This window comes from Pongo pygmaeus, chromosome 19 (genome assembly GCF_028885625.2).
Source record: "Pongo pygmaeus isolate AG05252 chromosome 19, NHGRI_mPonPyg2-v2.0_pri, whole genome shotgun sequence".
Taxonomy (NCBI): domain Eukaryota; kingdom Metazoa; phylum Chordata; class Mammalia; order Primates; family Hominidae; genus Pongo; species Pongo pygmaeus.
This window is the reverse complement of record NC_072392.2, coordinates 75,062,357-75,089,072: the sequence shown is the minus strand read 5'-3', so window position 1 is coordinate 75,089,072 and position 26,716 is coordinate 75,062,357. Positions and strand designations below refer to the sequence as shown.

The 26,716-nt window shown below is 52.2% G+C and overlaps 3 protein-coding genes across 6 annotated transcripts in view; 1 reads left to right on the top strand and 2 right to left on the bottom strand.

The window, feature by feature from the left end:
• Window positions 1-6,925, top strand: part of DNAJC7 (DnaJ heat shock protein family (Hsp40) member C7) — a 40,775-nt gene extending 33,850 nt beyond the window's left edge. For both annotated transcript variants that reach the window (XM_054457556.2, XM_054457558.2), the window contains exons 11-14: window positions 967-1,113; window positions 1,361-1,513; window positions 6,034-6,096; window positions 6,587-6,925. In XM_054457556.2, coding sequence (XP_054313531.1) covers window positions 967-1,113; window positions 1,361-1,513; window positions 6,034-6,096; window positions 6,587-6,624 — 401 coding nt within the window. In that variant the 3' untranslated portion in view covers window positions 6,625-6,925. The remainder of the gene's footprint in view (window positions 1-966; window positions 1,114-1,360; window positions 1,514-6,033; window positions 6,097-6,586) is intronic.
• A 1,266-nt stretch (window positions 6,926-8,191) lies between these two features.
• CNP (2',3'-cyclic nucleotide 3' phosphodiesterase) lies at window positions 8,192-16,726 on the bottom strand. The gene is made up of 4 exons (XM_054457559.2): window positions 16,538-16,726; window positions 14,659-15,331; window positions 11,347-11,486; window positions 8,192-9,900 (listed from the first exon to the last, which is right to left on the bottom strand). Exons 1-4 carry the CDS (start codon window positions 16,538-16,540, stop codon window positions 9,451-9,453), a joined length of 1,266 nt encoding a protein of 421 aa, XP_054313534.1. The 5' UTR covers window positions 16,541-16,726; the 3' UTR covers window positions 8,192-9,450.
• A 1,054-nt stretch (window positions 16,727-17,780) lies between these two features.
• Window positions 17,781-26,716, bottom strand: part of ODAD4 (outer dynein arm docking complex subunit 4) — a 40,448-nt gene continuing 31,512 nt past the window's right edge. For all 3 annotated transcript variants that reach the window (XM_054457552.2, XM_054457553.2, XM_063656639.1), the window contains 2 exons: window positions 21,837-21,921; window positions 17,781-18,439 (listed from right to left, as the gene is read on the bottom strand). In XM_054457552.2, the coding sequence (XP_054313527.1) occupies window positions 17,949-18,439; window positions 21,837-21,921 (576 nt within the window). In that variant the 3' untranslated portion in view covers window positions 17,781-17,948. The remainder of the gene's footprint in view (window positions 18,440-21,836; window positions 21,922-26,716) is intronic.

The following is a 26,716-nucleotide window of genomic DNA, read 5'->3' as shown; positions in this document are numbered from 1 at the left end:
AGATCACCTGAGATCAGGAGTTCGAGACCAGCCTGGCCAACATGGTGAAACCCCGTCTCTACTGAAAATACAAAAAATAGTGGGTATGGTGGTATACGCCTGTAATCCCAGCCACTCAGGAGGCTGGGGCACGAGAATTCCTTGAACCCGGGAGGCGGAGGTTGCAGTGAGCTAAGATTGCGCGACTATACTCCAGCCTGGGCGACGGAGCAAGACTTCATCTCAAAAACAAAAACAAAAAAAAAAAAAGAAAAAAAAAGTGAACAGAGATCTTGGGTTGGGGCATGAGGCACCTATTTTCTGGTTCCAGATCCTCCCTGTCGTTTTCATTTCATTTTTTGTGTGGTGAGGCTAAAGTGAGGAACCTAAGTCTGGGTAGATTTTCTTTTTTCTTTTTTTTTTTTTTTTAAGACGGAGTCCTGCTCTGTCACCCAGGCTGGAGTGCAATGGCATGATCATAGCTCACTACAACCTTTGCCTTCCAGGTTCAAACAATTCTCCTGCCTCAGCCTCCCGAATAACTGGGATTACAGGCACATGGTACCACGCCTGGCTAATTTTTTATATTTTTAGTAGGGATGGGGTTTCATCATGTTGGACAGGCTAGTCCCGAACTCCTGACCTCGGGTGATCCATTCTGTCAAGCTTGATTCCTCCCATCTTGGGCCAAGGGCCCCTCCTTTCTTTCGTGCTACCGAAATAGAAGCAAACCTGTGTTTAGAGTTCCCTTTTCTGTCTCATTTACCTGCATCTCTCATTGATGCAGGCCTCCCAAAGTGCTGGGATTACAGGCATGAGTCACCGTGCCTGGCCGAGTAGATTTTTTTTCTAATCTCCAGAAGAAAGCACCGTAAAAGTCCCTGGCATGGTTAACAAGGCCTCTAACTCCCAGGCAGCTGGGCTGAGACCTGGTGAGGAAAAAACCAGAGCCAGATTTGTCCACTGATGCCAGATGTCTTCCTGTAGAACACAAACAGCTCCTAAAAAATGCGCAGCTGGAACTGAAGAAGAGTAAGAGGAAAGATTACTACAAGATTCTAGGAGTGGACAAGAATGCCTCTGAGGACGAGATCAAGAAAGCTTATCGGAAACGGGCCTTGATGCACCATCCAGGTAGAGTAGGTGCGGGGAGTGGGCTCAGTGTGAAGAACCCGCAGGGCAGGCCAACTGCCACACTCAGTCCAGAGGGGACCCCTTGGAGAGGTTCTTCAGCTGAGAATAAGGTGTTGCAGACTTGTGGACCCTCCAAATTTTGGGAAGTGCCAAATTCCAAAATTAGACATAAAGTAGTTTTTCTCTTAAACTTTGTTTTCTTGAAACTTTGATTTCCACTGAGTTGTTCTTTTACTCCCCACTTTAGATCGGCATAGTGGAGCCAGTGCTGAGGTTCAGAAGGAGGAAGAGAAGAAGTTCAAGGAAGTTGGAGAGGCCTTTACTATCCTCTCTGATCCCAAGAAAAAGACTCGCTATGACAGTGGACAGGACCTAGATGAGGAGGGCATGAATATGGGTGGTGAGTTGGCTGGGGCAGCCTGGGATGAATTTGACAGCTGTAGAATGTTAGAAATTTTTCCAAAGATGCTCCAGAGGGAGAGTCTGTTTGGGCCAAATCTGATCCCTGGTCCAAACAGTAATAGACATGGAGTCAAACAAATGCAGTCAAGTGTGGCAGGTTCACAGTGTGCAGTGAGCTCTGAGGAGGCGAGCACTAGCAGGGGAAGGCTTGGAAGTGCAGAAAAGCATGGCCCCATGGGTCATGCCTGTAATCCCAGCACTTTGGGAGGCCGAGGCGAGCAGATCACTTGAGGTCAGGAGTTTGAGACCAGCCTGGCCAACATGGTGAAACCCTGTCTCTACTAAAAATACAAAAATTAGGCCGGGTGCAGTGGCTCATGCCTGTAATCTCACCACTTCGGGAGGTCAAAGCAGGTTGATCACCAGAGGTCAGGAGTTTGAGACCAGCCTGGCCAACATGGTGAAACCTCGTCTCTACTAAAATACAGAAATTAGCCGGGTATGGTGGTGGGCGCCTGTAATCCCAGCTACTTGGGAGGCCAAGGCATGAGAATTGCTTGCACCCGGGAGGTGGAGGTTGCAGTGAGCCAAGATTGTGCCACTGCACTCCAGCCTGGGCGACAGTCGAGCAAGACTTTGTCTCAATTAAAAAAATAAGAAAGAAAAAAGAAAAATTAGCCAGGTGTGCTGGTGCACACCTGTAATCCCAGCTACTTGAACCCGGGAGGTGGAGGTTGCAGTGAGCCAAGATGGTGCCACTGCACTCCAGCCTGGGCAACAGAGCGAGACTCCATCCCTCCCCCTCAAAAAAGCAAAGCATGGCCCCTTTGGGGATCTGCAGGGGGCTCGGTCTAGGGAAGATAAAGGGATAGGGTGCTAGAGGCAGGTGGTGGTGGAAGGCCGGCAAGTAGCTGGATCAGAGCTCAGAGGCCATAAGGGCTGTATGTGGTAAGGAATATGGGCATTTTCCTATTATCTGGAAGTTCTTTTTTACCCACTGCAAAGTGTATGCTGACATTTATGTATGTCATACATTCCTATAAACACTCACAGATTTTAATTTCCCAAAAAGACTTAGCATGATATAAAGCACACCTATTGTCAATATTGTTGCTCACTGTGGGCTGTCAGAGATAAGAGGCCCTGACCTGTGAGCTGGGCGCAGTGGCTCACACCTGTAATCCCAGCATTTTGGGAAGCCAAGGCGGGCAGATCACCTGAGCTCAGGAGTTCAAGACCACCCTGGGCAACATACAAAATACCAAAAAAATTGTACTCTCTACTAAAATACAAAAAAATTAGCTGAGCATGGTGGCGCATGCCTGTGGTCCAAGCTACTCAGGAGACTGAGGCACAAAAAACTCTTGAGCCCGGGAGGCAGAGGTTGCAGTGAGCTGAGATTGCGCCACTGTACTCCAGCTTGGGTTACAGAGTGAGACTCCATCTCAAAAATTAATTAATTCAGTCAGTCAGTCTTCACTCTAAGTTGTCTGCAAAAAAATTTGCTGGGCATGGTGGCTCACGCCTGTAATCCCATCACTTTGGGAGAACAAGGTGGGCGGACCACAAGGTCAAGAGATCGAGACCATCCTGCCCAACATGGTGAAACCCTGTCTCTATGAAAAATACAAAAACTAGCTGGGCATGGTGGCACACGCCTGTAGTCCCAGCTACTTGGGAGGCTGAGGCAGGAGAATCACTTGAACTCGGGAGGCGGAGGTTGCAATGAGCCGAGATCGCGCCACTGCACTCCAGCCTGGCGACAGAGCAAGACTTGTCTCAAAAAAAAAAAAAAAAAAAAAAAAAAGAGGACCTGACCTGTGAATGGTGCACAGACCTACCATCTCTTCCACTAAGAAAATCTATTGGGATTTTGGCTTTTGTTTTGTTTTGTTTTGTTTTTTGAGACGGAGTCTTGCTCTGTCACCCAGGCTGGAGTGCAGTGGTGCCATCTCGACTCACTGCAACCTCCGCCTCCAGGGTTCAAGTGATTCTTCTGCCTCAGCCTCCCGAGTAGCTGGGACTACAGGTGTGCGCCACCATGCCCATCTAATTTTTGTATTGTAAGTAGAGATGGGGTTTTACCATATTGGCCAGGCTGGTCTGGAACTCCTGACTTCGTGATCCGCCCACCTCGGCCTCCCAAAGGGCTGGGATTACAGGTGTGAGCCACCGCAGCCGGCCTTTTTTTTTTTTTTTTTTAAGACTGAGCCCAGTCTGGGTGCAGTGGCGCCATCTTGGCTCACTGCAACCTCTGCCTCCAGGGTTCAAGCAATTCTGCCTCAGCCTCCTGAGTAGCTGGGATTACAGGCACCCACCCCCATGTCTAGCTAATTTTTGTATTTTTAGTAGAGAGGGTTTCACCATGTTGGCCGGGCTGGTCTTGAACTCCTGACCGCAAGTGATCTACTGGCCTTGGCCACCCAAAGTGCTGGGATTACAGGCATGAGCCACTGTGCCTGGCTTTCCACTGCCATTTATTTATTTATTTAATTTTTTTTTGTTATGTTTTTAAGACAGGGTCTTACTCTGTCACCCAGGCTGGTGTGCAATGGCGCAGTCTCAGCTCACGGCAACCTCCACCTCCCAGGTTCAAGAAATTCTGTTGCCTCAGCCTCCTGAGTAGATGGGATTACAGGCACCTGCCGCCACACCCGGCTAAGTTTTATATTTTTAGTAGAGACGGGGTTTCACCATGTTGGCCAGGCTGGTCTCAAACTCCTGACTTCGTGTGATCCACCCATCTTGGCCTCCCAAAGTGTTGGGATGACAGGCGTGAGCCACCGCACCCAGCCGGAATTTAAAATAAGAATGATGGTACTATAAGTCCTCTCCAGTTCAGTGTGGGGGTATTTGTGTTTAATAAACGTAGGTTCACCATAATAAACATGTTCCTCTCCCTAGCAGTTAAGATCTATAAGCAGTCAAAAACTAGTGAAGAGGTTTGTTTTGTTTTGTTTTGAGACGGAGTCTCACTCTGTCACCCAGGCTGGAGTGCAGTGGTGCGATCTCTGCTCACTGCAAGCTCCGCCTCCCGGGTTCATGCCATTCTCCTGCCTTAGCCTCCCGAGTAGCTGGGACTACAGGCACCTGCCACCACGCCCGGCTAATTTTTTTTTTTTTTTTTTTTTTTTTTTTTTTTTTTTTTTAGTAGAGACGGGGTTTCACTTTGTTAGCCAGGATGATCTCGATCTCCTGACCTCGTGATCCACCCACCTTGGCCTCCCAAAGTGCTGGGATTACAGGCATGAGCCACCGCGCCCAGCAGTGAAGTTTTAAGTAGGGGCACTGTGGACCAGATTTTGGCTCTGGAAATATATTTGTGATAGGGGTGAGGAGGTTGGGGTTGGAGGGAGTAAGGAGGATGGAGATGGAAGGAAGACACAAAAGGTAGGAAAGGACTGGAGGGCACAATCAGGGAGTTAGTGGTAGACTCAGCAGGAGTTGGTTGCTATTCAGATGTGTTGGGGAGACGGATAGGCATAGCTGACTCGGGGTCATTCACTAAGCCAGAAGCCCAGGAAGACGCACAGATGCAAGCAGAGAAACTCACTCTGGGTACGAGGTGGCTGTGGGATCACCTGGTGGGGATCAGTCCTTCTGTGAAGCTTGGGAAGTCAATCAGCGATGGGCCACCAGACATGCTGTGGCCTTGCAAAAGTGCACAGAGCCAGTCAGGCAGGAGTTGGATTTTCCAGTTCTGCTGCTTTCGCTGCCATGCAATCGTGGGCAAGTTACTTGAACTACCTACATATGTTTTGCTGAGTATTAATTGGGAATGATACTTACCCTGACAAATCATGACTAGGATTAAGTAATGTAATGTATGCAAAGTACCTAGTACTTTGCACCTAGTAGGTGTTTTTGTTGGTTTGTTGTTGTTATTGAGACAGGGTCTTGCTCTGTCACCCAGGCCGGGGTGCAGTGTTGTGATCATAGCTTACTGCAGCCTTGAACTCCTGGGCTCAAGCGATCCTCCCACCTTAGACTCCCAAAGCACTGGGATTATAGATGTCAGCCACCAAGCCCAGCTAATAAACCATAGTTTTTTTTCTAGCCTAGAGTCTACGGAGTAAAAGACATGGAATCAAATACAGTAAATCCTAGATCTTGCTCTTATATTTATTTTTGGTAACATTTAAGTGATACATTTTATCCTTTTTAGTAGCCGCTCCAGCATTATAGGGAGACAGAGTATGGGGAAAGTCTTGTGTAAGTGCAAATGGCATTCCATTTGTTGAGAAAACAGCCCAAGGAAGCAAGCTGAAGCAGAGAAAGCTTCCTTTGGGGCAGCAGTTGGAAGGAGAAGGGAACATGTCCTCGGAGTGGGATCAGGTAGCATGTTTTGCACGGGATGGGGCAGGTCTGCTCACCTGCAGTCTGAAGTGTTGGGAAAGGAGGGGAGTGAGACTCTCCAGGAAAGCTTTGGAGATTTGTTCTCAGTGTCATCAGTTCTCTTCAAACATTTCTAATTTTTCACCTTTTCTTCCCTTCCATGTTACTTGCCCTGCTCTACAGATTTTGATCCAAACAATATCTTCAAGGCATTCTTTGGCGGTCCTGGCGGCTTCAGCTTTGAAGGTAGGTGGGCCTGCTGTTCTTGGGAGTTCCCAGATCACAAGCCAACACACTCACTGCCTTTTAGGCAGCTCTTTGGGAGTCAGAGGGGCCCATGAGCGGGGGCAGCTGAATTCTCATCTAGCAGGGCATCTATCCACTCGTCTGTTGCTAAGGATGAAGACAGGAAGGTTCCCAGGCACCCCTTGCCTTGGGACCTTTAGCCACTGCATCTCTGCAGGGTCAGGGAGGCATCTCTGACTGCCTAGTACCAAGGCTTCTCTGCAAGAGCAAAGGTACTATATAGATAATGCTGAGGTCAGAAGCTACCCATGTATAATATAGTCACGTGCTCCCTCTTGTACCCAAAAACAGCCTGAGCTGTTTGATACCCATAGAGTTTCTCTCTGTGTTTGAGTTAGAAGCAGCCCTTGAAGACTTTTCCATAATCAGAGCAAAGTGATCTTCCCTAGAAAATCCATAGCCAACTACCAACCCCTCTTTTCTCTTTCAGCATCTGGTCCAGGGAATTTCTTTTTTCAATTTGGCTAATGAAGGGCAACCACCCAGAACCCAGAAAATGCAGATTCACTCAGTTTAATCTTGAATGTGGAAACAGTTCACCTCCTCCCTTCATCACGTCTCCGTGTATTTAGAGCAGTTTCGTTTTCTCAGTTGGATGCCCTGTGTCTCTGTGAGTGGGGTGGAGCAAAGGGAACCAATGCCGAAGACCGCGGGCAGGGGAGGGAGGCGGGGGTGGACAGGGAGGCAGCTTGTGAATTTTTGTTTTACTGTTTAACTTTATTAAAAAAGAAAAAAAAAAGAAGAGAATAAAATGTTTTGACCCTTTCTGGCCCTTTGCTCTGGCATCTGCTTTGTCTCCAGAGTCTGTGAGCCAGAGCTGAGCCCGACCTGGACTTGGGGTGCAGCAAGCTGCCACATGCGGGCTGTGGGCACCGAGCCTAGTGGCAGGTGGGGCACTCTGCCTCTCCCAGACCTGTCCAGCATGTGAGTGCTAGGCAGGCCCCGGCTGTGCCTCTGGGCCCAGCCTAACATCAGTCACGAAGAAGCGAGTTCAGAAAGCATGCTTACTTTACGGTGGGGCCCCAGAAATCACTAGAAGCTGTGTGTGTCCAAAGCTCAGGTGGGTACTAAAAGCTGTGTGCGTCCAAAGCTCAGGTGGGTACTGACCTAGACAGGGCAATTTACTTACAAAGACTCTCACAGTTCCTGTTGCAGTGTGGGTTCGAGGGAGATGGTAGACAGAGATAAAACCCTGCCTCCTGACCCCCAGACCCATTTGAGGTGGGACAGGTGGCACCAGAGCTCTGGTCTGGCCACTCACTATTTTTAGCAAAAGCCCCTGGCCTTCTCTGCTCCCTTTCTGCATGCAGGAGACACACTGCTCACGGATGCGGCGGCACACACCATGCTGTCCTGTCAAGCGTGGTGTTCAAGGTGAGTAGCCTTCCCAGGAGCTCCAGGCAGAGACTTGAAGCTCTAGCTGAAGTTCAGAGATGGCCAGGGACAGGCCTTGACCTAGAAAGGTAACTTAGGATTTCTCTTCATCTGAGCTCCTGCCCCTTTCTTTCAAGTCTTCCCCAGCTGGTGCCTTAGCCATGGTGGAATGATGCCTGAGTCAGGTCTTGGAAGTTCCCCATGTGGCTGACTAGGCCTCTGATGGCCTGGAAGGGACTCAAATGTTAGGTCTTCCCTGGTGCTTGAAGTTGCAGTGACCTGCAGGTGGCCTTCCCTAGAGAACTGGGAGAAACCCATACCAGGAGCTTCAGGTCCTACTGAGCTCTTTCTGATCCAGTGGGCTGGGGACACCTGTGGGCTTGGTGCCCTGGTTAATGGGGGATGAGAGGCTTTTGTGCTCCACATCCCTCGTACCCAGCCAACCCCCACCTTCTGTATGAGTCTGAGGCCAGCCTCTGCTTTCTGCCTCCTCATGAAAGCCAACACTGTTCAGCTGCCCAACCTCACCACAGCTGTGCCCGGCCAGCAGAGGGGAGACAGGACCGATGGCCCCAAGCTGTGGGACAAAGCCAGTCCTAATACACCCAGCCCTAGGGAAGACTGAGCTGGGCACAGAAGGGTAAGAGAGACTGCACACAGCTAGGATTAACATGATTTATTTCATTATCAGTCTTACAAGTTGCTGAGGTTGGGCAAAGCCAGGATAGTAACTTAAATCCAAAGCACTTTTGTTGAGTGACAACCCGATTAGCAAGGCCCTGTTACTGAACAGAGGGCAGTGGAGGGCACCCCAGGAACCACAGCACACAGACCAGTGTTAAAAACCCCTTCCCAGAAGCAACCGGTGGGACTTGGCCCTTACCAGCCAGGGGTCTACTCCGTTGGCTCTTGGTGCCCACCAGCCCCCGTTAGAGGAGGCCCAGAGGCCTCCAGAGGCACCATGGAGGCAAGATGGGCTGGGTAGAGAGCAGGACTGGAGCTTCCTCACCAGGGTGCTGCCTCTGGCCCCGATCTCCCCATCCACACAGCGGAGCCACGCCACTGGAAAGGACGGCCAGTCCAGCCCCTTCCTGGAGTGAGGCCCCCAGCCAGCGGGAATGTGGCGGCTGCTTAACTGTTCTGCTTTCTTCCCTAGTTATCAAACTGTTACCTAGTTATGGTGTGAAGGGGAGGGGGCAGGGACTTAGGACCAAAGGTGGGAGGTAAGCTCCTTTTTCTACCCTGGTAAATAGCCCCAGCCTTCTTGGGGCTACACTGATTAAGAAATGGGATCACTCAGGAGGATTGCTTGAGCCCAGGAGTTCGAGGCTGCAGTGAGCCATGATCGCACCACTGCACTCCAGCTTGGGAAATAATAGCAGGACCCTGTCTCTAAAAACAAAGAAAGAAAAAAGACAAGGAGATGGAATCAAAGCCCAGAGATCCTCCCCTTCTCAGAGCCACCACTAGTTCTCTGTGACCATGGAAAACTACCCCCAGCCCCACTGCCTTTTGCCTCCGGTCAGTGGGTTTTGTGGGGCTCTGAGGTGTCTCCTCACTCACCCAGCTCTGGGCAGAGCGGCTGGGCTGGGCTGGGGCTGAGCTAACCAGAACCTGGAAGTAGGGCTCGGGGTTCTGGCTGTGGCCCCATGCCTGGCTTGGCCCAGCCTCGTTAGCTTTGGTCCAGGTTCCTGAATGGTGCCTCCCTGCCCACCTTGAGTTGGGAGTGTGAGCATTAGAGGGGAAGAGGGCGGACAGGAAGGGAGGGTCAGTTATTTTACAAGTTTTTAAAAAGTTACAGGTAGGTTAACTTTGAGTAAAAAAAAAAAAAAAAAAAAAAAGTCACAAAACAAGGATCAAGCAGAGGGCACGTTTCCCTCTCCCCTTCCCTTCTAGGGGCATACGTGGTGGTGAGAACACTCATATGATGGTGCAGGACTGCAAGGCGCCCCCCTTCCGGCTGCCTTGCGTGGGCACGGGTTTGCCTTTCCCGTAGTACCCCGTGAAGATGGCCCTGACCTCCATGTTCTTGGCCAGGGTCAGCATCCAGCGCCCATTGCCCAAGGAATAGAGCTTGCCCCGGCTTAGCTCGCCCACCTCCTCGCCTCGGCTGCCCCCCTTCTCCTGCCGCAGAATCTCTAAGAGGTCAAGGCCCGTCTGCACGGCCTCTACGTCAGCTGCGCAGCCGAGGGTGATGTGGGCGCGGCTCCCCCGCGGCAGGTTGTCAGTGGGTGACAGCTTGTCCACATCACTCGGCCACAACTGCAGTTGCTGCTCGCTTAACTCCACCCGGGCCCCAGTCGTCTTGGGTGTCACAAAGAGGGCAGAGATGGTCAGTGTGAAGGCCTTGGAGTAAGATTTCTTTAACACCTGGGGAGAGTGAGAAAGAGGGGCCCAAGCTAGAGATGGTGGGCTCTTGAGGAACAGCTGACCCAGGGAGGGTCCCTCCTGGAGGAGAGAAGGGGAAGTCTAACAGAAGTGAGCACAGCTGAGCAGGGGTCGGGTATAGGCCCAGCATCCACTAACAACTGCAGCACGGCACCTTCCACAGGCGCTCCAGGCTCAAGTGAGAAATGCGAAGGCACTCAGACAGGGCCACACGGGGAGAGCCGGACTTCCTGAGGGAGCCCAGCTCCCTGCACACTCGCTTCCAGCCTCAGCAGGCTGGCTGACCTCTCGGTGCCTTGGCTTCGTCACCCGTAAAACAGGGAGAACCAGAGCCTACCTCAGAGTTAATGTGGTTATGGGAGTGACTAGGTAAAGAGCCCACAAGGGTGTCCGCACACACAACAGCTGCTACTGTTGGCACCGCTCAGCTTCCCCTGGGACCCAGGCAGCACCCTGGAGGGCAGGGTGAGGTCAGACTGAGGTCAGACTTGCCCTTGATGGAAACCTGCTCTTACACTTTGGTTCCCATCTGATGATATGTCTGCTTCTATCTGCTTCTTTGAGACAGCCCATCCCATCTCAGCATAAATGCTTTTCTATTTTTGCTCACGATCCCTTGTCCCAACAGTGTCTGGCATGAAATGGGTAGTTAATAAATGCTAAATGAAGGCGTGGTTAGGGATGGTAGCTCAGGTGTTACATATTCATTCCACTGTGCTAGGGTGCTGGAACCACAGGGGTCAACGAAACTTAAAAACTCGCCCTCAGGGGAGCTTCCATTTGGGAGGACACTCTAGTGAACAAACAAACGATTGTGCTAACCTAGGCAGAGAAGTGGGAGAGCGGGCTTGGGGTGGACACTTGGAAGTTGGAGACTGTGTGGATCTGGGCGACATGCCTGGCATTCAGGGATCACTGTCAGTGGCTGTGGGTGTAAGGTGCCAGCTGTGTGGTGCAGAAAGGTCTTGTACCCATTAGCCAATAAGCTTCACTATCGTATGAAACTCCCTCACTCTGGGGCCAGGCCAGACCTCAGACCTGGGGACAGGGACGGGGACCTCAGTGCACCAGGCTCCCTGGGGGCGAGGGACTCCTAGTCTTTGGAAGGCAAAACAGGCTCAGAGAGGCCAGAGCAGGAGCCCACTGTGGACCAACATTCTCCATGAATCTGCAGAAGGTGAAGGTGCTTGGGGACAGGCGAATGCACAGGCTGGCGGTACTGCCAGGGCAGGCTCCTTAGAACCTGCGGCTGAGGTCTATGCAGCTACACCTGGGGACAGGGGAGCTAGGAGGAGGAGATGCCATTTTTCTTGAGCTGCCATCTGGTTTTTGGTCCCTGCCTGGCACTGGTACCTATCTCCAGAAGATGCTGCAGCCCCTTTTCCCCCAACCTCCCACCTCCCCCATGTGTCCCTGGGGAAGACTCACATCTTGTTGAGCGTATTCCTCTGCCCCGGGAGCCTTCCCGTAGTCACAAAACTTGGTTGTGCAATGCAGCACGCCTGGGGGTCTCTTTCCAAAGTAGGTGACCAAGTCCATCTTCTCCCTGGGCTCATCCCCAGGGATGACTGCCAGGAGAAAAAGGGTGCAGTCAGGGCAGGGGAGCAGGGGCATACCAACACCCACCACCAGGACCACAGAGGCCCAGCGCAAAACACTCGGACACTAAGCATCACCTCTTCAGCAACCCACTACAGCTCATTCATTGGTTAGCTGGTCAAACTAATGGCAACTTTAGAGCAATAAAAAGTTAAAATTCTCAGGCCAGGTGCGGTGGTTCACACCTGTAATCCCAGCACTTTGGGAGGCCAAGGTGGGTGGATCACAAGGTCAGGGATTCAAGACCAGCCTGGCCAAGATGGTGAAACCCCGTCTCTACTAAAAATACAAAGAAATTAGCCAGACATGGTGGCGGGCGCCTGTGATCCCAGCTACTTGGGAGGCTGAGGTAGAGAATTGCTTGAACCCAGGAGGCAGAGGATACAGCGAGCCGAGATAGCACCACTGCACTCCAGCCTAGGTAACAGAGCGAGACTCCATCTCAAAAAAAAAAAAAAAGTTAAAATTCTCTGGCTTTATGTTGTATAGATCTTTCCATCTCTTCTCCAAACTCTAAGGCATTTGTAACAGAGGCAGGCAGTACAGGCCAAGGGAATCTAAGATTTACTAGCACCACGTCTCAAAGGGGAAGCAAGTCATGGGAAGTGGGGTGGAAAGAAAACAGAGGGCTGGGAACAATGGGGTACGGTGGAAACAGCCAGAACACAGTGAATATCTCAGCTCTGCCGCGTACCAGCCATTGGCCTGGGGCAAGTGACCAATCCTATCTATCAATCCAGCACAATAGTTAGGGTGACCATACACCCCAGTGTTCCTAGGACCACCAGGGAACTATCAGTAGTGCCCCATTTCACTCGGGCCCATCTGGACAAGCAGTCACAACGTCACCATCAGTTTAATACACACCTTGCAGGCTGGTTTGGGGGATGAGAGCCTATGGGGGGCCTCCTGGTACAGGAAGGGTCTTGGGCTATAATGGGGTGACATTATGGGGCTGGAAGACACAAAGAGGAGTGGAATATCTGTGATTTTGATTTCAGACTCCACACCTGTGGCTGTCTTTGGAGTCACTCGCTTTTTCCTGTTACATTCTGAATTGAGTCCCCGTGAGGATGTCTCCCCCTCCACAGGGGAGGAAGGCCTCTCCTGAGAGCAGCCTTGCTGGCCCATTACATTTCTCCTGCTGTAACCCTGGACAGAAAAAGATTCCAGTTTTCCTTTACAAATAAAATAGGGCTGGGCATCATGGCTTGCGCCTGTAATCCCGGCAACTTGGGAGGCCGAGGCGGGTGGATCACTTGAGGTCAGGCATTTGAGACCAGCCTGGCCAACATGGTGAAACCCTGCCTCTACTAAAAATTTATAAATTAGCCAGGCATGGTGGCGAGTGCCTGTAATCCCAGCTACTTGGGTGGCTGAGGCAGAATTGCTTGAACCCGGGAGATGGAGGTTGCAGTAAGCCGAATTGCCCCACTGCACTCCAGCCTGGGCGACAGAGCAAGACTCCGTCTCAAAAAAAAAAAAAAAAAAAAAGATCTGGCAATCATCCTGTCAAACTTGATTCCTCATATCTTGGGCCAAGGGCCCCTCCTTTCTTTTGTGCTACCGACCAGCCTGGTCAAGATGGTGAAACCCTGTTTCTACTAAAAATACAAAAAAAAAAAAAAAAAAAAATTAGCCGGACATGGTGGCAGGCACCTGTATTCCCAGCTACTTGGGAAGCTGAGGCAGATAATTGCTTGAACCCAGGAGGCGGAGGTTGCAGTGAGCCGAGATCATGCCACTGCACTCCAGCCTGGGTGACAAAGCAAGACTCCGTCTCATAAATAAATATTAAAAGTAACTTTGAGCAGTAGTCACTCCAGGGCAGAGCCACCAGCTCACAGGTACAGGGCTTGCTCCTGGCTAATGTCACTGCAAGCACCACAGTTCACTGCAGAGTTCAAGTTTAGGAGCTGAGAAAAAGCTCTCTCAGAACCCATACAGGCACAAATTCCCTGCTTCTGTGCAACATACACAATGTCAACAAACCGGAGTGGGGCTATTTCAGGTATGAAGATCATCTAAAATTGGGGGTGGCTGGGTGCAGTGGCTCATGCCTGTAATCCCAGCACTTTGGGAGGCCGAGGCAAGCGGATCACCTGAGGTCAGGAGTTCGATACCAGCCTGGCCAACATTGTGAAACCCCATCTCTACTAAAAATACAAAAATTAGCTGGACGTGGTGGTGCACACCTGTAGTCCTCGCTACTCGGGAGGCTGAGGCAGGAGAATTGCTTGAATCGGGGAGGCAGAGGTTGCAGTGAGCTGAGATAGCGCCACTGCACTCCAGCCTGGGCAACAGAGGGAGACTCCGTGTCACAATAAATAAATAAATAAAATTGGGGGCAACCAGAAATGGCCTAAAGGCATATAGATGGATTAGTGGGTGACACTTCTCCAACAGGTCACTCCAGGAGAGCCACCAGGACCCTTCTTTATCCCAAACCTATCACTGGAGCAAAAAGCCCATGCCAAGAGAGAACCCTGCTAGAGTGGCCAGAGTCCAGGGTTCCAGCCCGTAAACCCCACATCCCTCCTGGGTCCATGTTTTTCCATCTGAAAACGGGGGTTTTGGCCTAAGTGTGAGATTCGTGTCCTCTGGAGCTGTAAGATGCCACAAACCCATGAGTAAATCGAGTAGTCCGAGGCCTCAGAACCATCCCCAGTGAAGCCACAATAGTCCTAGTTTTAATTTTTTTGCAGCTTACAATTTCATGTCATTATTATTATTATTTTTTGGAACATGATTCTGCTGCTAAAAATGCGTTGGAAAACACTGGGCTTGATTCCCCCTCTAAGGGTACATTAGAAAACATATTTCCTGTTACTACAGTAATTTGTTTTTCCCACCTCCAAGAGAGGGGACAGTGGTCTACATTCAGGCTGGGAAAAGGCTGTCGGAGAGAAGAGGGCTAGAAGGAAAGGTGTGGTGGGAGGAAAGGCGCTCTGGGAAGCCCCCGTGTTCCCGATGTGCTGCCAACTCCCCAAGGCTACCACTGGGACGCACCGCTTGCCCCTGCCCCCGCTGAGGTGAGCCTCTCTCTGCCTCCTGCTGCTTCGTGCCCCATCCTTTGAGTACAATGATGGTCCTGTGCCCAGCAAGGTGGGCTTATGAATAAGGCCCCACCCTGCCACCTACATTGTCGCAGCTCCTTCTTGAAGGCCTTGTGGTTCCCCAGCTCTTCCAGGAAGACCTGGCCGGCTTTGCGGAGGGTCTCAGAGCTCTTCTTGGTCAGGAACCAGCCGAAGTAGAGCGGCAGGAAGTCCTTCTCCAGCCCAGGCTTCAGCTTCTTCAGGTCATCAGCCGACAGCTGCCACTGGTTCTTCTCCTTGAGCTGGGCACAGTCCAGCCGCCATGCCGTCTTGGGCTCCACCAGCACCACCTGGTACTGATACTGGTCGGCCATTTCAAAGAGCTGCTCCAGCCGTTCCCGTTCGTGGTTGGTGTCATCAAGCACAAGAATTCTGATGTCCCGGCGGCGGCAGTAGGCAGCCAGGTCCTCATCGAGCCGCTTGTACTCCTCGGAGAAGGCTCCTCGAGCGCCGGGGGTGATCTTGTAAGCGTCAGCCGACACCATCTTGGTGCCATCACGGTACTTGTCCACGATGACCCGTGCCAGCGTGGACTTGCCGCTTCCTGGCAGGCCGCGCAAGATGAAGAGAGTCTTGCACTCTTGCAGCGTGGCCACTGTGTCCTCATCCTGAAGGAAGGGAAACTGCAGCTCAGGCTTGTCCTTGGTCCCTGAGGATGACATCTTGCGGAAGAAGATCTTGGGCAGGAATGTGTGGCTTTTTCGGGAGAAGCCTCTGTTCTGTGTAAAGAGGGGAAGAGATGTCAGCCCAGGTCATTCGCGGGCTCCCCGCCGGCCTTACCCCTAGTCCCTACACTGGTTGTGGGTGCCTTCCCAAGCGGGGCAGTGCTGAACCTTCTGTCCCTTTCGGTCCGGGAGCACCTTTCCGCTTCTGGTCGTGGAGGAGGATGAGGGAAGCTTGTCTGAAGCTCTCCTAAGCGTGCGCTTTCCCCATTGCTGCCACCTCGGAAAGGGAAACGTGCTGGAGGCATGCAGGGCGCGCCAGGAGCCTGCGGTTCTGGGACTGGCCTCACTCTTATATGCTTGGCACCTAGTAAGGACGTCCTCTTTGGAGGTGGGGGTCTCTGTGTCTGGGCCAAGCCACAGCTGCCAAGGCTGAGTGCACAGAGAAGGGTGGGGAGTAGAGAAGGGTGGGGAGTGGAGAAGGGTTACCCCAAGACTGCCTCCCTTCCCCCAACAATGGCCGCAACAGATAATACTCTCTTGTCTGGCATGCGGGGACAATGGTCCCACAGAAGGGCTGGTGGGGGGCAGGGCAGGAGAGCACTGGACAAAGGCCCTCTTTCACCGAGACTGCCACCTCCTCTTCTACCCTCTCCCGGCCCCCACAAAGTCGTGGTCTTTGTGCCTGTCCAGAACAGGGCAGCACAGGGCACCTGCAATTAGGATCCAGCTCTACCCGCCGCTGTGCTGTGTGTAAGAAGCGCCTTTCGGAGCCACTTGTTTTCCTATCTTCTAGAAGCCACAAGGGACGGCAGCTTTTACCGTAAAGGGTCCCCTCCTCTGAACTGGCTCCACCTCCCGCGCGCACCCGGGCGCGGGGCAGCGGTTCCGCGTGATGAGACTGGGCCCGGGGAGGGGGCGCCGAAACTGCTGCCCTAGCGCGGGCCTGCGTGGGGTCGGGAGCAGCTCCCGGGCTCCCGGCCCAGGCCCACCCTCCAGCTGGGGCTCCCAGGGGCGCAGCAGCTTCTGCGATCCCGAGTCCCCTCCTGAGAAACGCCACCGTTTCCCTCTCCAGCGGCCTCTCCAGCACCCCGAAACCCCCCCGCTTCTCCCAGACCTCAGGGCTGCCCTGAGTACCAAGAAAACTGGAAGTCGAACCCGGAGCCCCGGGTCCTCGTTTGCAAGACGCTTCCTCCCGAGGGGCCCCGACACTCGTTTCCCGCCCCGGTGCTACCCCGTGGCCGGCCCCGCCCGGCCTCTCACCATGATGAGGAGGGGCGCCGCCGTCGCCGCCTCTGCCGGCACCAGCGCTCCGGGGCCGCCCGCCTGCGCGGAGGGACACGGGAGTTCAGCGGTCGCACAGCCCGAGCTCGGCCGCTTTACATAGCCCGGGGGCGGAGCGGGCACCCGGGCGGGCTGGGGGCGGGCCCTGTCCTCTGCGCGCAGGCGCCGCGAAGCAAAACCCGAAAGTCTCGCCGCGCGCGGGAACCCCGGCCCGGCCCCGCCCCCTGCGCGCGCCCGCTCCCCTCGCGCACCCACCCGCTACTCCTGCGAGCTGAGCGGCCGCTAGCCTTTTCTACGTGTTGAGGGGTCACTCAGTCACCCTCCCCGGTGCCGTGGATTAGCAGGAAGTGAGTGAGGCAGGGTCGTGCAAAGTCGGATCCTGTCTTTAATTTTTGATATTTTATTCATCGTGGACTTTGCATTGATTAAAAACTTTTTTTTTTTTTTTTTTACCACATTGGATTAAAATATTATCATGCAATTTGCTGGCATTCCGGTAAACTCTGCATCTGAAATGCTTCACTGGCCTCATTCGTCCAGGCCCAGTGCCAGGCGAAAGTCAGTCTCAGCCCCGACCTTTTTTCCTTCTAGGAGCTGTGGAGACAGACCAGGATGGCAATGGCCAAAGGGACAGATGAGTAACGGAGTGAAATCCTAACATCCTCTGAGGCCAGATGCTCAGCTGCCACCTCCTCTGTGAAACCACTGAGAGCTCCGTTGGATTTTTGAGTTTCCTGTCCAAGTGCTGTGCTAAGCACTCAGTCCTTGCAGCAACTCCTGAGGCAGGTATCCCATTGTTCAGAGGAGAAGCTAGCTTGGAGAGCCCGATTTACCTGATTGTGCCACCCAGAGGTGTCAGAGGCGGAGTCTGTCTGCCCTCCCGACTCCCAGGCCACTCCCCTATCTTTGGCCTCACTCCCAGCATTCGCTTGGTTCTGGCTTGCGGCATTCTCCTACCTGTGATAGCTGGGGCCGCCCCACCATTGTTCCATCCATAAAGCCTCCCCGCTGTCCTGCGCACTGGAGGGACTCAGTCAGTCACCAGTGTGTGGGAAGCACCTGTCCTCCCAGGCCTTCCCCTCTCCTCCCTGTGACTTCTTGTTCCCTGAGGCGCCCGTATCTTCACCCTCCTGAAACCCTTTCTTCTCGGCACCTTTCTCATTTCTTCCACGATGCTCTTCCAAGAATGGGCAGGGGTGAAGGCAAAGTGACAGACTCAGGGTTTGCAAGAGTGAAAGACACCTATTTAATGGCAAAATAGTGATGGAAAGCAGCAGAAGTAAAACCCTCATTTTTCCTAGAACAGATAAATCGCTTGAAAATCCAGTTTAATAAGATCCCATGATCCCTCTGAACACCAGCTTCCTGATCCTCATCTCTACCCACGGCTTCATTCATACTCCTTTTCCATCTCATTTCCTGTTTTTTTCATTTCTCCTATTTCTCCAAATTGTGTTTTTCCCAGTTCTTCTGGCTCTCTTCTGCTCACTTCTGAAAGTTTCTTTAGTTCTTCTGGTTCCTGTCTGCTGAATTCTCCTGAGAGTCTTTGGTCTAATTTTTCTGAAGGCCTTCTATAAATTTCTCTTGACTCTTTTCTGCCAGCTTCTAGTAGCTTCCCGCCTGTTTCTCCTGATCTTGTGCCTAATTCTCCTGACAGGCCCTTGGCAACTGCTCCCAAATCGCTTCTGGCTTTTCCTGCTTCCACACTCTGCTTTCTGCTTGCTGTGCTCTGCAGAGCTTCCCCAAAAGCCTCATCGTCCTCATCTGTCTCTTTCTCATCCTCAATATGGTCCCACTGCTTCACCACCTTCTCGGGCTCATCTTTCACTCTCCTCATGTCCTTCTCTCTTGTTATTATTCTATCTTCATACAGTGAAGTTTCTGAAAAATAAGAGAAAAGCAGGAAGAAAGATAAAAGTTTGTTCATGTCAGGCCAGGTGCGGTGCCTCACGCCTATAATCTCAGCACTTTGGGAGGCTGAGGCAGGCAGATCCCTTGAGGCCAGGAGTTCCAGACCAGCCTGGGTGACACAGTGAGACCCTGTCTGTACTAAAAATACAAAAATTAGCCAGGCGTGGTGGTTGGCGCCTGTAGTCCCAGCTACCTGGAGGCTGAGGCAGAAGAATTGCTTGAGCCCAGGAGGTTGGGGCTGCGATGAGCCAAAATCAAGCCACTGCACTCCAGCCTGGGTGACAGAGCAAGACCTGTCTCCAAAAAAAGAAAGAAAAAAAAAAAAGAAACTGTTCATCTCTGTGGAGGCTTGTGCTTTTGAGAGGCAGATGAGAGAAAGGCCCTGAGAATGACTGTTTTTGCCAGCTTTTTAAATTGGTGTTGACAGCACACCTTTCCAAAAGCAGAGAAAGGGAACCATCATTGAGCCCAGCTCCGTCCTGTGCACATCATGTGAGGGCTGTATAGCTTATCCGATCCAGACATCACGAAAATGCACACTGCAGTTGATTTGAGTTTGCAGTCAAGGGACCTAAGACCAATAGAAAAGAAATCACACGGCCAGGCGGCATGGTTCACGCCTGTAATCCCAGCACTTTGGGAGGCCAAGGCAGGTGGATCACCTGAGGTCAGGAGTTTGAGACCAGCCTGGCCAACAAGGTGAAACCCCGTCTCTACTAAAAATACAAAAATAAGCTGGGCATGGTGGCAGACACCCGTAATCCCAGCTACTTGGGAGGCTGAGGCAGGAGAATCGCTTGAACCCAGGAGGCGGAGGTTGCAGTGAGCCAAGATTGTGCCATTGTACTCCAGCCTGGGCAACAAGAGCAAAACTCCATCTCAAAAAAAAAAAAAAAAAAAATTAGCCGGGAATGGTGGCACAAGCCTGTAGTCCCAGCTACTCAGGAGGCTGAGGCAGGAGAATCACTTGAACCTAGGAGGCAGAGGTTGTAGTGAGCCGACATCGCGCCACTGCACTCCAGACTGGGTAACAGAGGGAGACTCCATTTCAAGAAAAAAAAAAAAAGGCACAGCAGCTCATGCCTGTAATCCCAGCACTTTGGGAGGCTAAGATGGAGGTTGCAGTGAGCCAAGATTGCACCACTGCACTCCAGCCTGGATGACAGAACAAGACTCCGTTTCAAAAAAAAAAAAAAGAAAGAAAAGAAATCACACAATAGTCACACTGCAAGTGTGCAAGTGAGACAGAATTTGAACCCAGGACAGTCTGACCCCAGAGCACCTTCTCTTTTCCCTACAAGAAATAGCATAGGTGCTGGAAAACGACAGAAGGGTTTTCTCCAGCATCTTCATTCTGACACTTTCTCTTTGTCCCTGGGAAGCACATTCATTATTTGTTGGGAGGTTTCCTATGAAAATATAGGAAAAACATACGGAAAAAGATAGGTTTCCTATAAAGATATACACTGCTAACAGAAAGTTCGGCTGAAGAGTTATTTTACAAGCGAAGGGATCCTTGCTCCTAAATGGTTGTTTGTTTGTTTTTTTAATCAGTTATGGAGAAAAGTTACATCCCCTTCTGCGTCTGTCTTACATTCTCCTCCTGGAAACCACTCGTTACTGAGGTATCTGCAGAGGGTCTCGGGTCTCAGGGGTCACAGCCCTTTGGAGGTGAAAACAGATGCAATGCTGCCACCTGCTGTTCTGAGAGGGATGTGCCCGGCAGTTCTCCAGGCAGAAGGACGCAGGCCAGGGTAGGGAGACTGGGGTGTTGCCTGCTTCCCGGCAGAGTCTCTCTCCACAGCTGTTGCTCCTGTGGCTTCTCAGAGCAGCTCAAAGGGCATGTGGGGGCAGAGACAGAGCCCCTCTGAGGGGGTCCAGCCACCACAGAGCAGGTGCTGGATAATAAAGGGCTGTCATCTGGCTGCTCAGGTGCCCAGAAACCTCCAGCTGCCCTGCCTGGACCAGAAAGAATTTCAGCCTTGCAGCCTGGAGGGCTGCAGCCGAGAATCTGCATTGGGCTGTGTCCTCCCGGACCTCCAGCCCCAGCTCTGTTCACTGCAGTCTGGCTGGAGTGAGAGCTCCACAGACGGGCAGGAAAAGGCTGTCTGTGTCACTAGACACATAGGTTCTAGAGCAGACTGCCCAAGACTGAAAACCACTGTAGCCTCTAACCCCTCTACCTCCATGTCCTCCATAAAGTCAAGCTAATAACACGTGTCCTTCATAGTGTTCCTGAACGGATACAGATAGGATGAGTCCGTGCACACAAAGTCTTTGAAAGAATGCCTGGCCTGCGGGAAGCATGAATGGGGGTCGGCTACTGCGCTTAACACCCCTGCTCCTCTAGGCCCCTCTCCAGTGGGGTAGGGCTGCTCAGCCATCTTCTGCTTCTCCTTCTCTCACTCCCTCCCTGCAGGAAAGGAGAGCCCAAAGGCAGGGGGCCAAAGGCCTCTTTACTCCCTGGAGACCTTGTGAGAAAGAATGTGGTAAGGCACAGTTGTCAGGCAGCCTCTGCACCTCATGCCCCTCTGCACCTACCCATCACACTGCTGGCCTGAGAGCACCGCCGTAGGTGGGGAGAGTGGGGCCCCGGGTCACCCCTCCCTAGCTACATGACTCTGGCAGAGCACTCACCTCACTCAGCCTCCCTTTCCCCCCACAGCACCTACACCTCCTAGCGGGGTAAAGACCCAACAAGATCACTCCTGTCTGGTGCTTAACCCAGTGCCTGGCACGCAGTAAGAGCCCCCAGAGTGTAGCTACTGTTATTCTTTCTCTGTGCCTTTGGCCCTGCTGTTCCCTGCTGGAAAATGCCTTTCTTCTCCCACTTCTCTCCTGGAAAACTCCTGGGCATCTTTTGGAGTTGGAGGTAGATGATTCTTCCTCGTCGAAGCCTCCTCTGCCTCCCCAGAGGAGCCCATGCCCCGTTGCATGCGCCCTCATGGCAGCACACCTCCACCTCGGTGTAGCACCTGAGTGCAGGATCCCAGCAGCTGACAACTTCACTGGTCAGCCTTGCCCAAAGGGCCATGGGCTCCTCCAGGGCAGGGATGGGCCTCTGTCTTCCCAGAATCTAACACCTTCCAGGTACATGACAAGTGCTCACCATATACTTGATGAATCAATTGAAGAGAGAAATGAGTGCGCTCTGGGGCCAGACAGTCCAGCCCATGCTGGGCTGAATCCTCGCCCTCTACTGCCCCAGAGATAGGCTAGGGCTGCTGGTGGCACTGAAATTAGAATGCGTGGTGGGCAGTGCCAAGCCCCCAGATTGGGGAGCTGCTGTCGCGTGTGTCTCAGACTAGAGGAAAAGAAAGCAGAGGGAGAATGCTGAAGTTGCCTCTTCAGAGTTTCAGGAACTTACCTCCCTCACTTTTTTCTTTGAGATTCTCCATGTAGTTGGTTTTCCTCAATTCTCCGATGATACCCTTGTTGGCATCGTCCAAGGCCTGTGGATGGTAGAGGGAGCTTAGCCCCTATGTTTGGCACCTATACCATTAACTTTCCCCACCCAGATCAATCCCAGAAGGCAGGGCTCTGGTGGGAACCTGCCACCCACGGTTTCCCTCTGGCCCTTCCAATGACCCCTACCCTCAGGTTAATCTACACTTACTGACTCAGAATGATCCACACCAAATTGTGTCTGAGAGATACATGACTGCGAGTCAGTCAAATGCATTTCTCTTGGGCTTAGGCATGTATTGGGAGTTGTGTCCATTTACTCATTTCTACCTTTAGATGAACTACCTAAAGCTGCTTTTGGCTTCAGTCAATGCAAAAAGACAATCCAAACCTGCAAGCATTCAGCAAGGCAGCACTGAAGAGACCTAGAAACGCTCCAAGGGGACAGGCTGGGGGCTGGCCTGCCTTCAGAAGGGCCTTCCAGGATGTCTGCAGTTTCCCCAACTCGAGTGCACGATCCATAGGGGCCTGGAGCTCAGCCTGTGAGCCTCTGGAGGGCAGGTCTTGCCTTCTTGCTCATAGCAGGCCCGTGGCTGGCACTGACAGAACACCAGCTACACGTGGTAGTGTCTACCGAGCAGCTCCGGGGCCTGGATGCACTCTCTTGTGGTGTTGGTCTGCCCACCCCCCACCTCCCTCCCACTGTGAGCCTTCCTACCTGGAGTTGCCAATCCAGGAGGGTGAGGGGTCAGGGGCCTGGTCCCATGAGGAGTAAGTGAGGGTCACAGGTACCTTCTCTCTGCCCCTAACCCTTCAAACTACTGCCTAGCTTTCAAGGTGACCTCAAATCCTCCTTGTTGGAAAGCCTCCAGCTCTGCCTCCCAGCTGGGGCTCTCTCACTCTGAATTCCCCTAGTCCCCTATGGTGCTGGTCATGAACCAGAGTTTGTGCTTTGTTTTTTTTTTTTTTTTTTTTTGAGACAGAGTCTCGCTCTATCACACAGGCTGGAGTGCAGTGGCGCGATCTCAGCTCACTGCAAGCTCCACCTCCTGGGTTCACGCCGTTCTCCTGCCTCAGCCTCCCGAGTAACTGTTTTTTGTTGTTGTTGTTTGTTTCTTGTTTTTAAGTGACAAGGTCTTGCTGTGATGCCCAGGCTGGTCTACAACTCTTGGACCCAAGTGATCCTCCTGCCCTCAGCCTCCCAAAGTGCTGGGACGACAGGTGTGAGCCACTGTGTCTGGCCTTTCGTTGTAATCTTCTTGTGGGCCAGGACAATGGCCGCACACATTTGGGCTTGGCAGCCTGGAGCCAATCTACACTCGGTGAATATTTCCTGAACTGAACGGCCATGCTCTCTGTCTGCAGGGCGATCACATGGAAGTATGTGGCGCATGGTACATCTGGCAGGGCTGCAGTGAGGTGGGTGCTCTTCGCCTGGAAGCCAGAGCTGGGGACACGGCGTATATGACGAGGACGACAACATGCTAGGCCTGGGCTTCCTTGGGCTGTGTGGTGGCAGGGGATAGACTGCGCCTGCTGGGGTCTTTTGGGTATGATTTCTCCGCCATGAGAGGGCAGTGTTAGCCTTACAAACAGTGTTAGTCCTTACAAACAGCTCACCATGAACCTGCCTCCCAAAAAACAGAGATCAGGTCACTTTTCTGCTGTCCACAGCCCTTCAAGTCTAGGCTGGTGTGCTGACTGTCTGGGGCTCCGTCACCACTATCCCCCGCCACCAGGAACCCCCCCAGCTCTGGGACCCAGGCCAGGATCTCTCTTCTGCCGGCCACCGGCCCTCAGCGCCAGCCTCCCACGTCTTCAGTGCACTTGCCCCTCCTCGGCCTGGCCAGCTCTGCTGTCCTTGTCCTTCAGAGCACAGCATGAGGTCTTCCTCCCACTGGGAGTGTCCTGAGCCTTCACTTCTCAGGGTCCCTGCTCTCTTTGCCCGGTGCCTGCAGACCAGACCCCAGGCTGGTCCCTGAGGCCATGCCCCTTTGCTGCCCACAAGTTATGCAATCTGGCTTCTTTCAATGATGGCACAAGCTCCCCAAGGACAGGGGCCCCATTTACTTCACTCCAGCAGATACTTCCTGGGGTCCAGCTGCGTGCCAGTGGTGCTCTGGAATTTGGCTGTGAGAAGGGCTTAGGGAAGCTGTCTGGTCAGAAGCGGGAGGAAGAGGCCTGGGTGAGTGTGCACCTGTGAGGTTGGTGTGCAGACTTTACTGAGCTTGTGCGTCCACCTGGATGCACTGGGAGTGGGTGGGGTGGGGGAGCCCAGAGCACCTCCAAGTTTCTCCCCTGGTCTCTGCCTCCTGAGACAGTCTAGGCCAGCACTATTCAACAGAAATTTCTGTGACAATGGGACTATTCTAGATCTGTATTATGTAGCACCCATAGGCCACATGTAGCTTTTTCTTTTTTTTTTTTTGAGACGGAGTCTCACTCTGTCGCCCAGGCTGGAGTGCAGTGGCGTGATCTTGGCTCACTGCAACCTCCATCTCTCAGGTTCAAGCGATTCTCCTGCTTCAGCCTCCCGAGTAGCTGGGACTACAGGAGTGTGCCATCACACCTGGCTAAATTTTTGTATTTTTAGTAGAGACAATGTTGGCCAGGATGGTCTCAATCTCCTGACCTCGTGATCCACCCGCCTCAGCCTCCCAAAGTGTTCGGATTATAGGTGTGAGCCACTGCACCTGGCCTCACATGTGGCTATTAATGACTTGAAATGTGGCTAGTGTGACTGAGAATTTTACATTTTATTTACTTTTTTTTTTTTTTTTTGAGACAGAGTCTCGCTCTGTTGCCTAGGCTGGAGTGCAATGGCATGATCTTGGCTCATGCAACCTCCACCTCCTGGGTTCAAGCGATTCTCCTGCCTCAGCCTCCCAAGTAGCTGGGACTACAGGTGTGTGCCACCATACCTGGCTAATTTTTTGTATTTTTAATAGAGATGGGGTTTTACCATGTTGGCCAGGCTGGTCTCAAACTCCTGACCTCAAGTGATCCATCCGCCTCGGCCTCCTAAAGTGCTAGGATTACAGGCATGAGCCACCACACCCAGCCTAGTTTTAATTAACTTTAGCCACACGTGGCTAGCAGCTGCCTCCTTGAGCAATGGAAGTCTAGGCAATTACAAGTGCACAACGTGGACTTTGATGGGGGACATATCAAGGCTGTGAAAGCCAGATGTGAGGGCTCTTCACCCAGACTGAGGGGTCAGAGAAGGCCGCCTCAAAGAGGGGACATCTAAGCTGAAACCTAAAGGTTGAGTGAGAGTTAGCCAGGTGAAGTAGGTGGGAAGGGAAGGTTTAGAATATTCCAGGCAGAGATAACAGCATATGTTATGAGGCATAAGAAACCTGTTTAGGCCGGGTGTGGTGGCTCACACCTGTAATCCCAACACTTTAAAAGGCTGAGACAGGAGGATCGTTTCAGTGCAGGAGCTCGAGACCAGCCTGGGCAATATAGTGAGACCTCATCTCTACAAAAAGTAAAAATTAAAAATATCAGCCAGGCATGGTGGCCGGCACCTGTAGTCTCAGATACTTATCTCTTGAGCCCAGAGATCAATGCTGCAGTGAGCTGTAGTCACACCACTGCACTCTAGCCTGGGTGACAGAGCAAGACTTTGTCTCAAAAAAAAAAAGAAAAGAAAAAAGAAAGCCTGTTTAGGAAGACGAGAAGCTGGTATTGGCTGGAGCTGGAATGCAAGGTGATGGGGGCTGGGGACTGACCAGCAGGAAGGCTGGAGAGGCCCACAGGGGAGAGCTTACCCAATGCCTTCCTACCCCTGTGGGAAAAAGTCAGAAACAGAGACACCCGGGAAGCAATAAAAGGTTTAGGCAAGAGAATGACGAAATCACACTAGATTTTTTGTCTCCTGGAGGTAGTATTTTTCAAACTGCAAGTCCTAACGTCAATTTAGACCCTGGGCCACAGACTGGTCCATGGCCTGTTAGGAACCAGGCCACACAGCAGGAGGTGAGCGGAGGGTCGGCAAGTGAGCATTAGGCTGTCAGATCAGTGGTGGCATTAGATTCTCATAGGAGGGAGAACCCTATTGTGAACGGCACATGTGAGGGATCTACGTTGCACACTCCTCATGAGAATCTAATGTCTGATGATCTGAGGTGGAACAGTTTCATCCCGAAACTATTTCCCCCACCACCGGTCCATGGAAAAATTGTCTTCCGCAAAACTGGAGCCTGGTGCCGAAAAGCTTGGAGACTGCTGATAAAAGAAAATGAGGGCTGGGTACAGTGGCTCAGTCCCAGCACTTTGGAAGCCCAAGGCAGGAGGATCACTTGAGTCCAGGAGTTTGATACCAGCCTGGGTAACAGAGTAAGACCCTGAGTCTACAAAAAATAAAAAATTAGCCCCCAGCATGGTGACATGCATCTGTAGTCCCATCTAGATGGGAGGCTAAGGTGTGAGGATTGCCTGAGCCCAGGAGGTCAAGGCTGCAGTAAGCTATGATCTCACCACTGTACTAAGCCTGTGTGACAGAGAGACACACTGTCTAAAAATAAATAAATAAAAAGTAAAAAGAAAATAAGAAAATAAGGCTAGGCACAGTGGCCCATGCCTGTAATCCCAGCACTTTGGCAGGCCAACGCAGGAGAATCATTTGAGGCCAAGAGTTTGAGACTAGCCTGGCCAACATACTGAGACTCCATCTCTACTTATTTATTTATTTAGAGACAGGGTCTCGCTCTGTCACCCAGGCCGGAGTGCAGGGGTGAGATCACTCCTTGTTACAGCCTCAACTTCTCAGGCTTAAGTGGTCCTCCCACCTCAGCCTTCCAAGTGGCTGGAGTGAGTCACCACGCCTGGCTAATTTTT

Coding starts and splice junctions, on each gene's coding strand:
- CNP (XM_054457559.2), bottom strand. Junction 11,487..14,658: donor CAAGAAGGAGCTGCGACAAT/GTAGGTGGCAGG, acceptor TTCTCCTGGCAG/TCATCCCTGGGGATGAGCCC. Junction 9,901..11,346: donor AGGAATACGCTCAACAAGAT/GTGAGTCTTCCC, acceptor CACTCTCCCCAG/GTGTTAAAGAAATCTTACTC.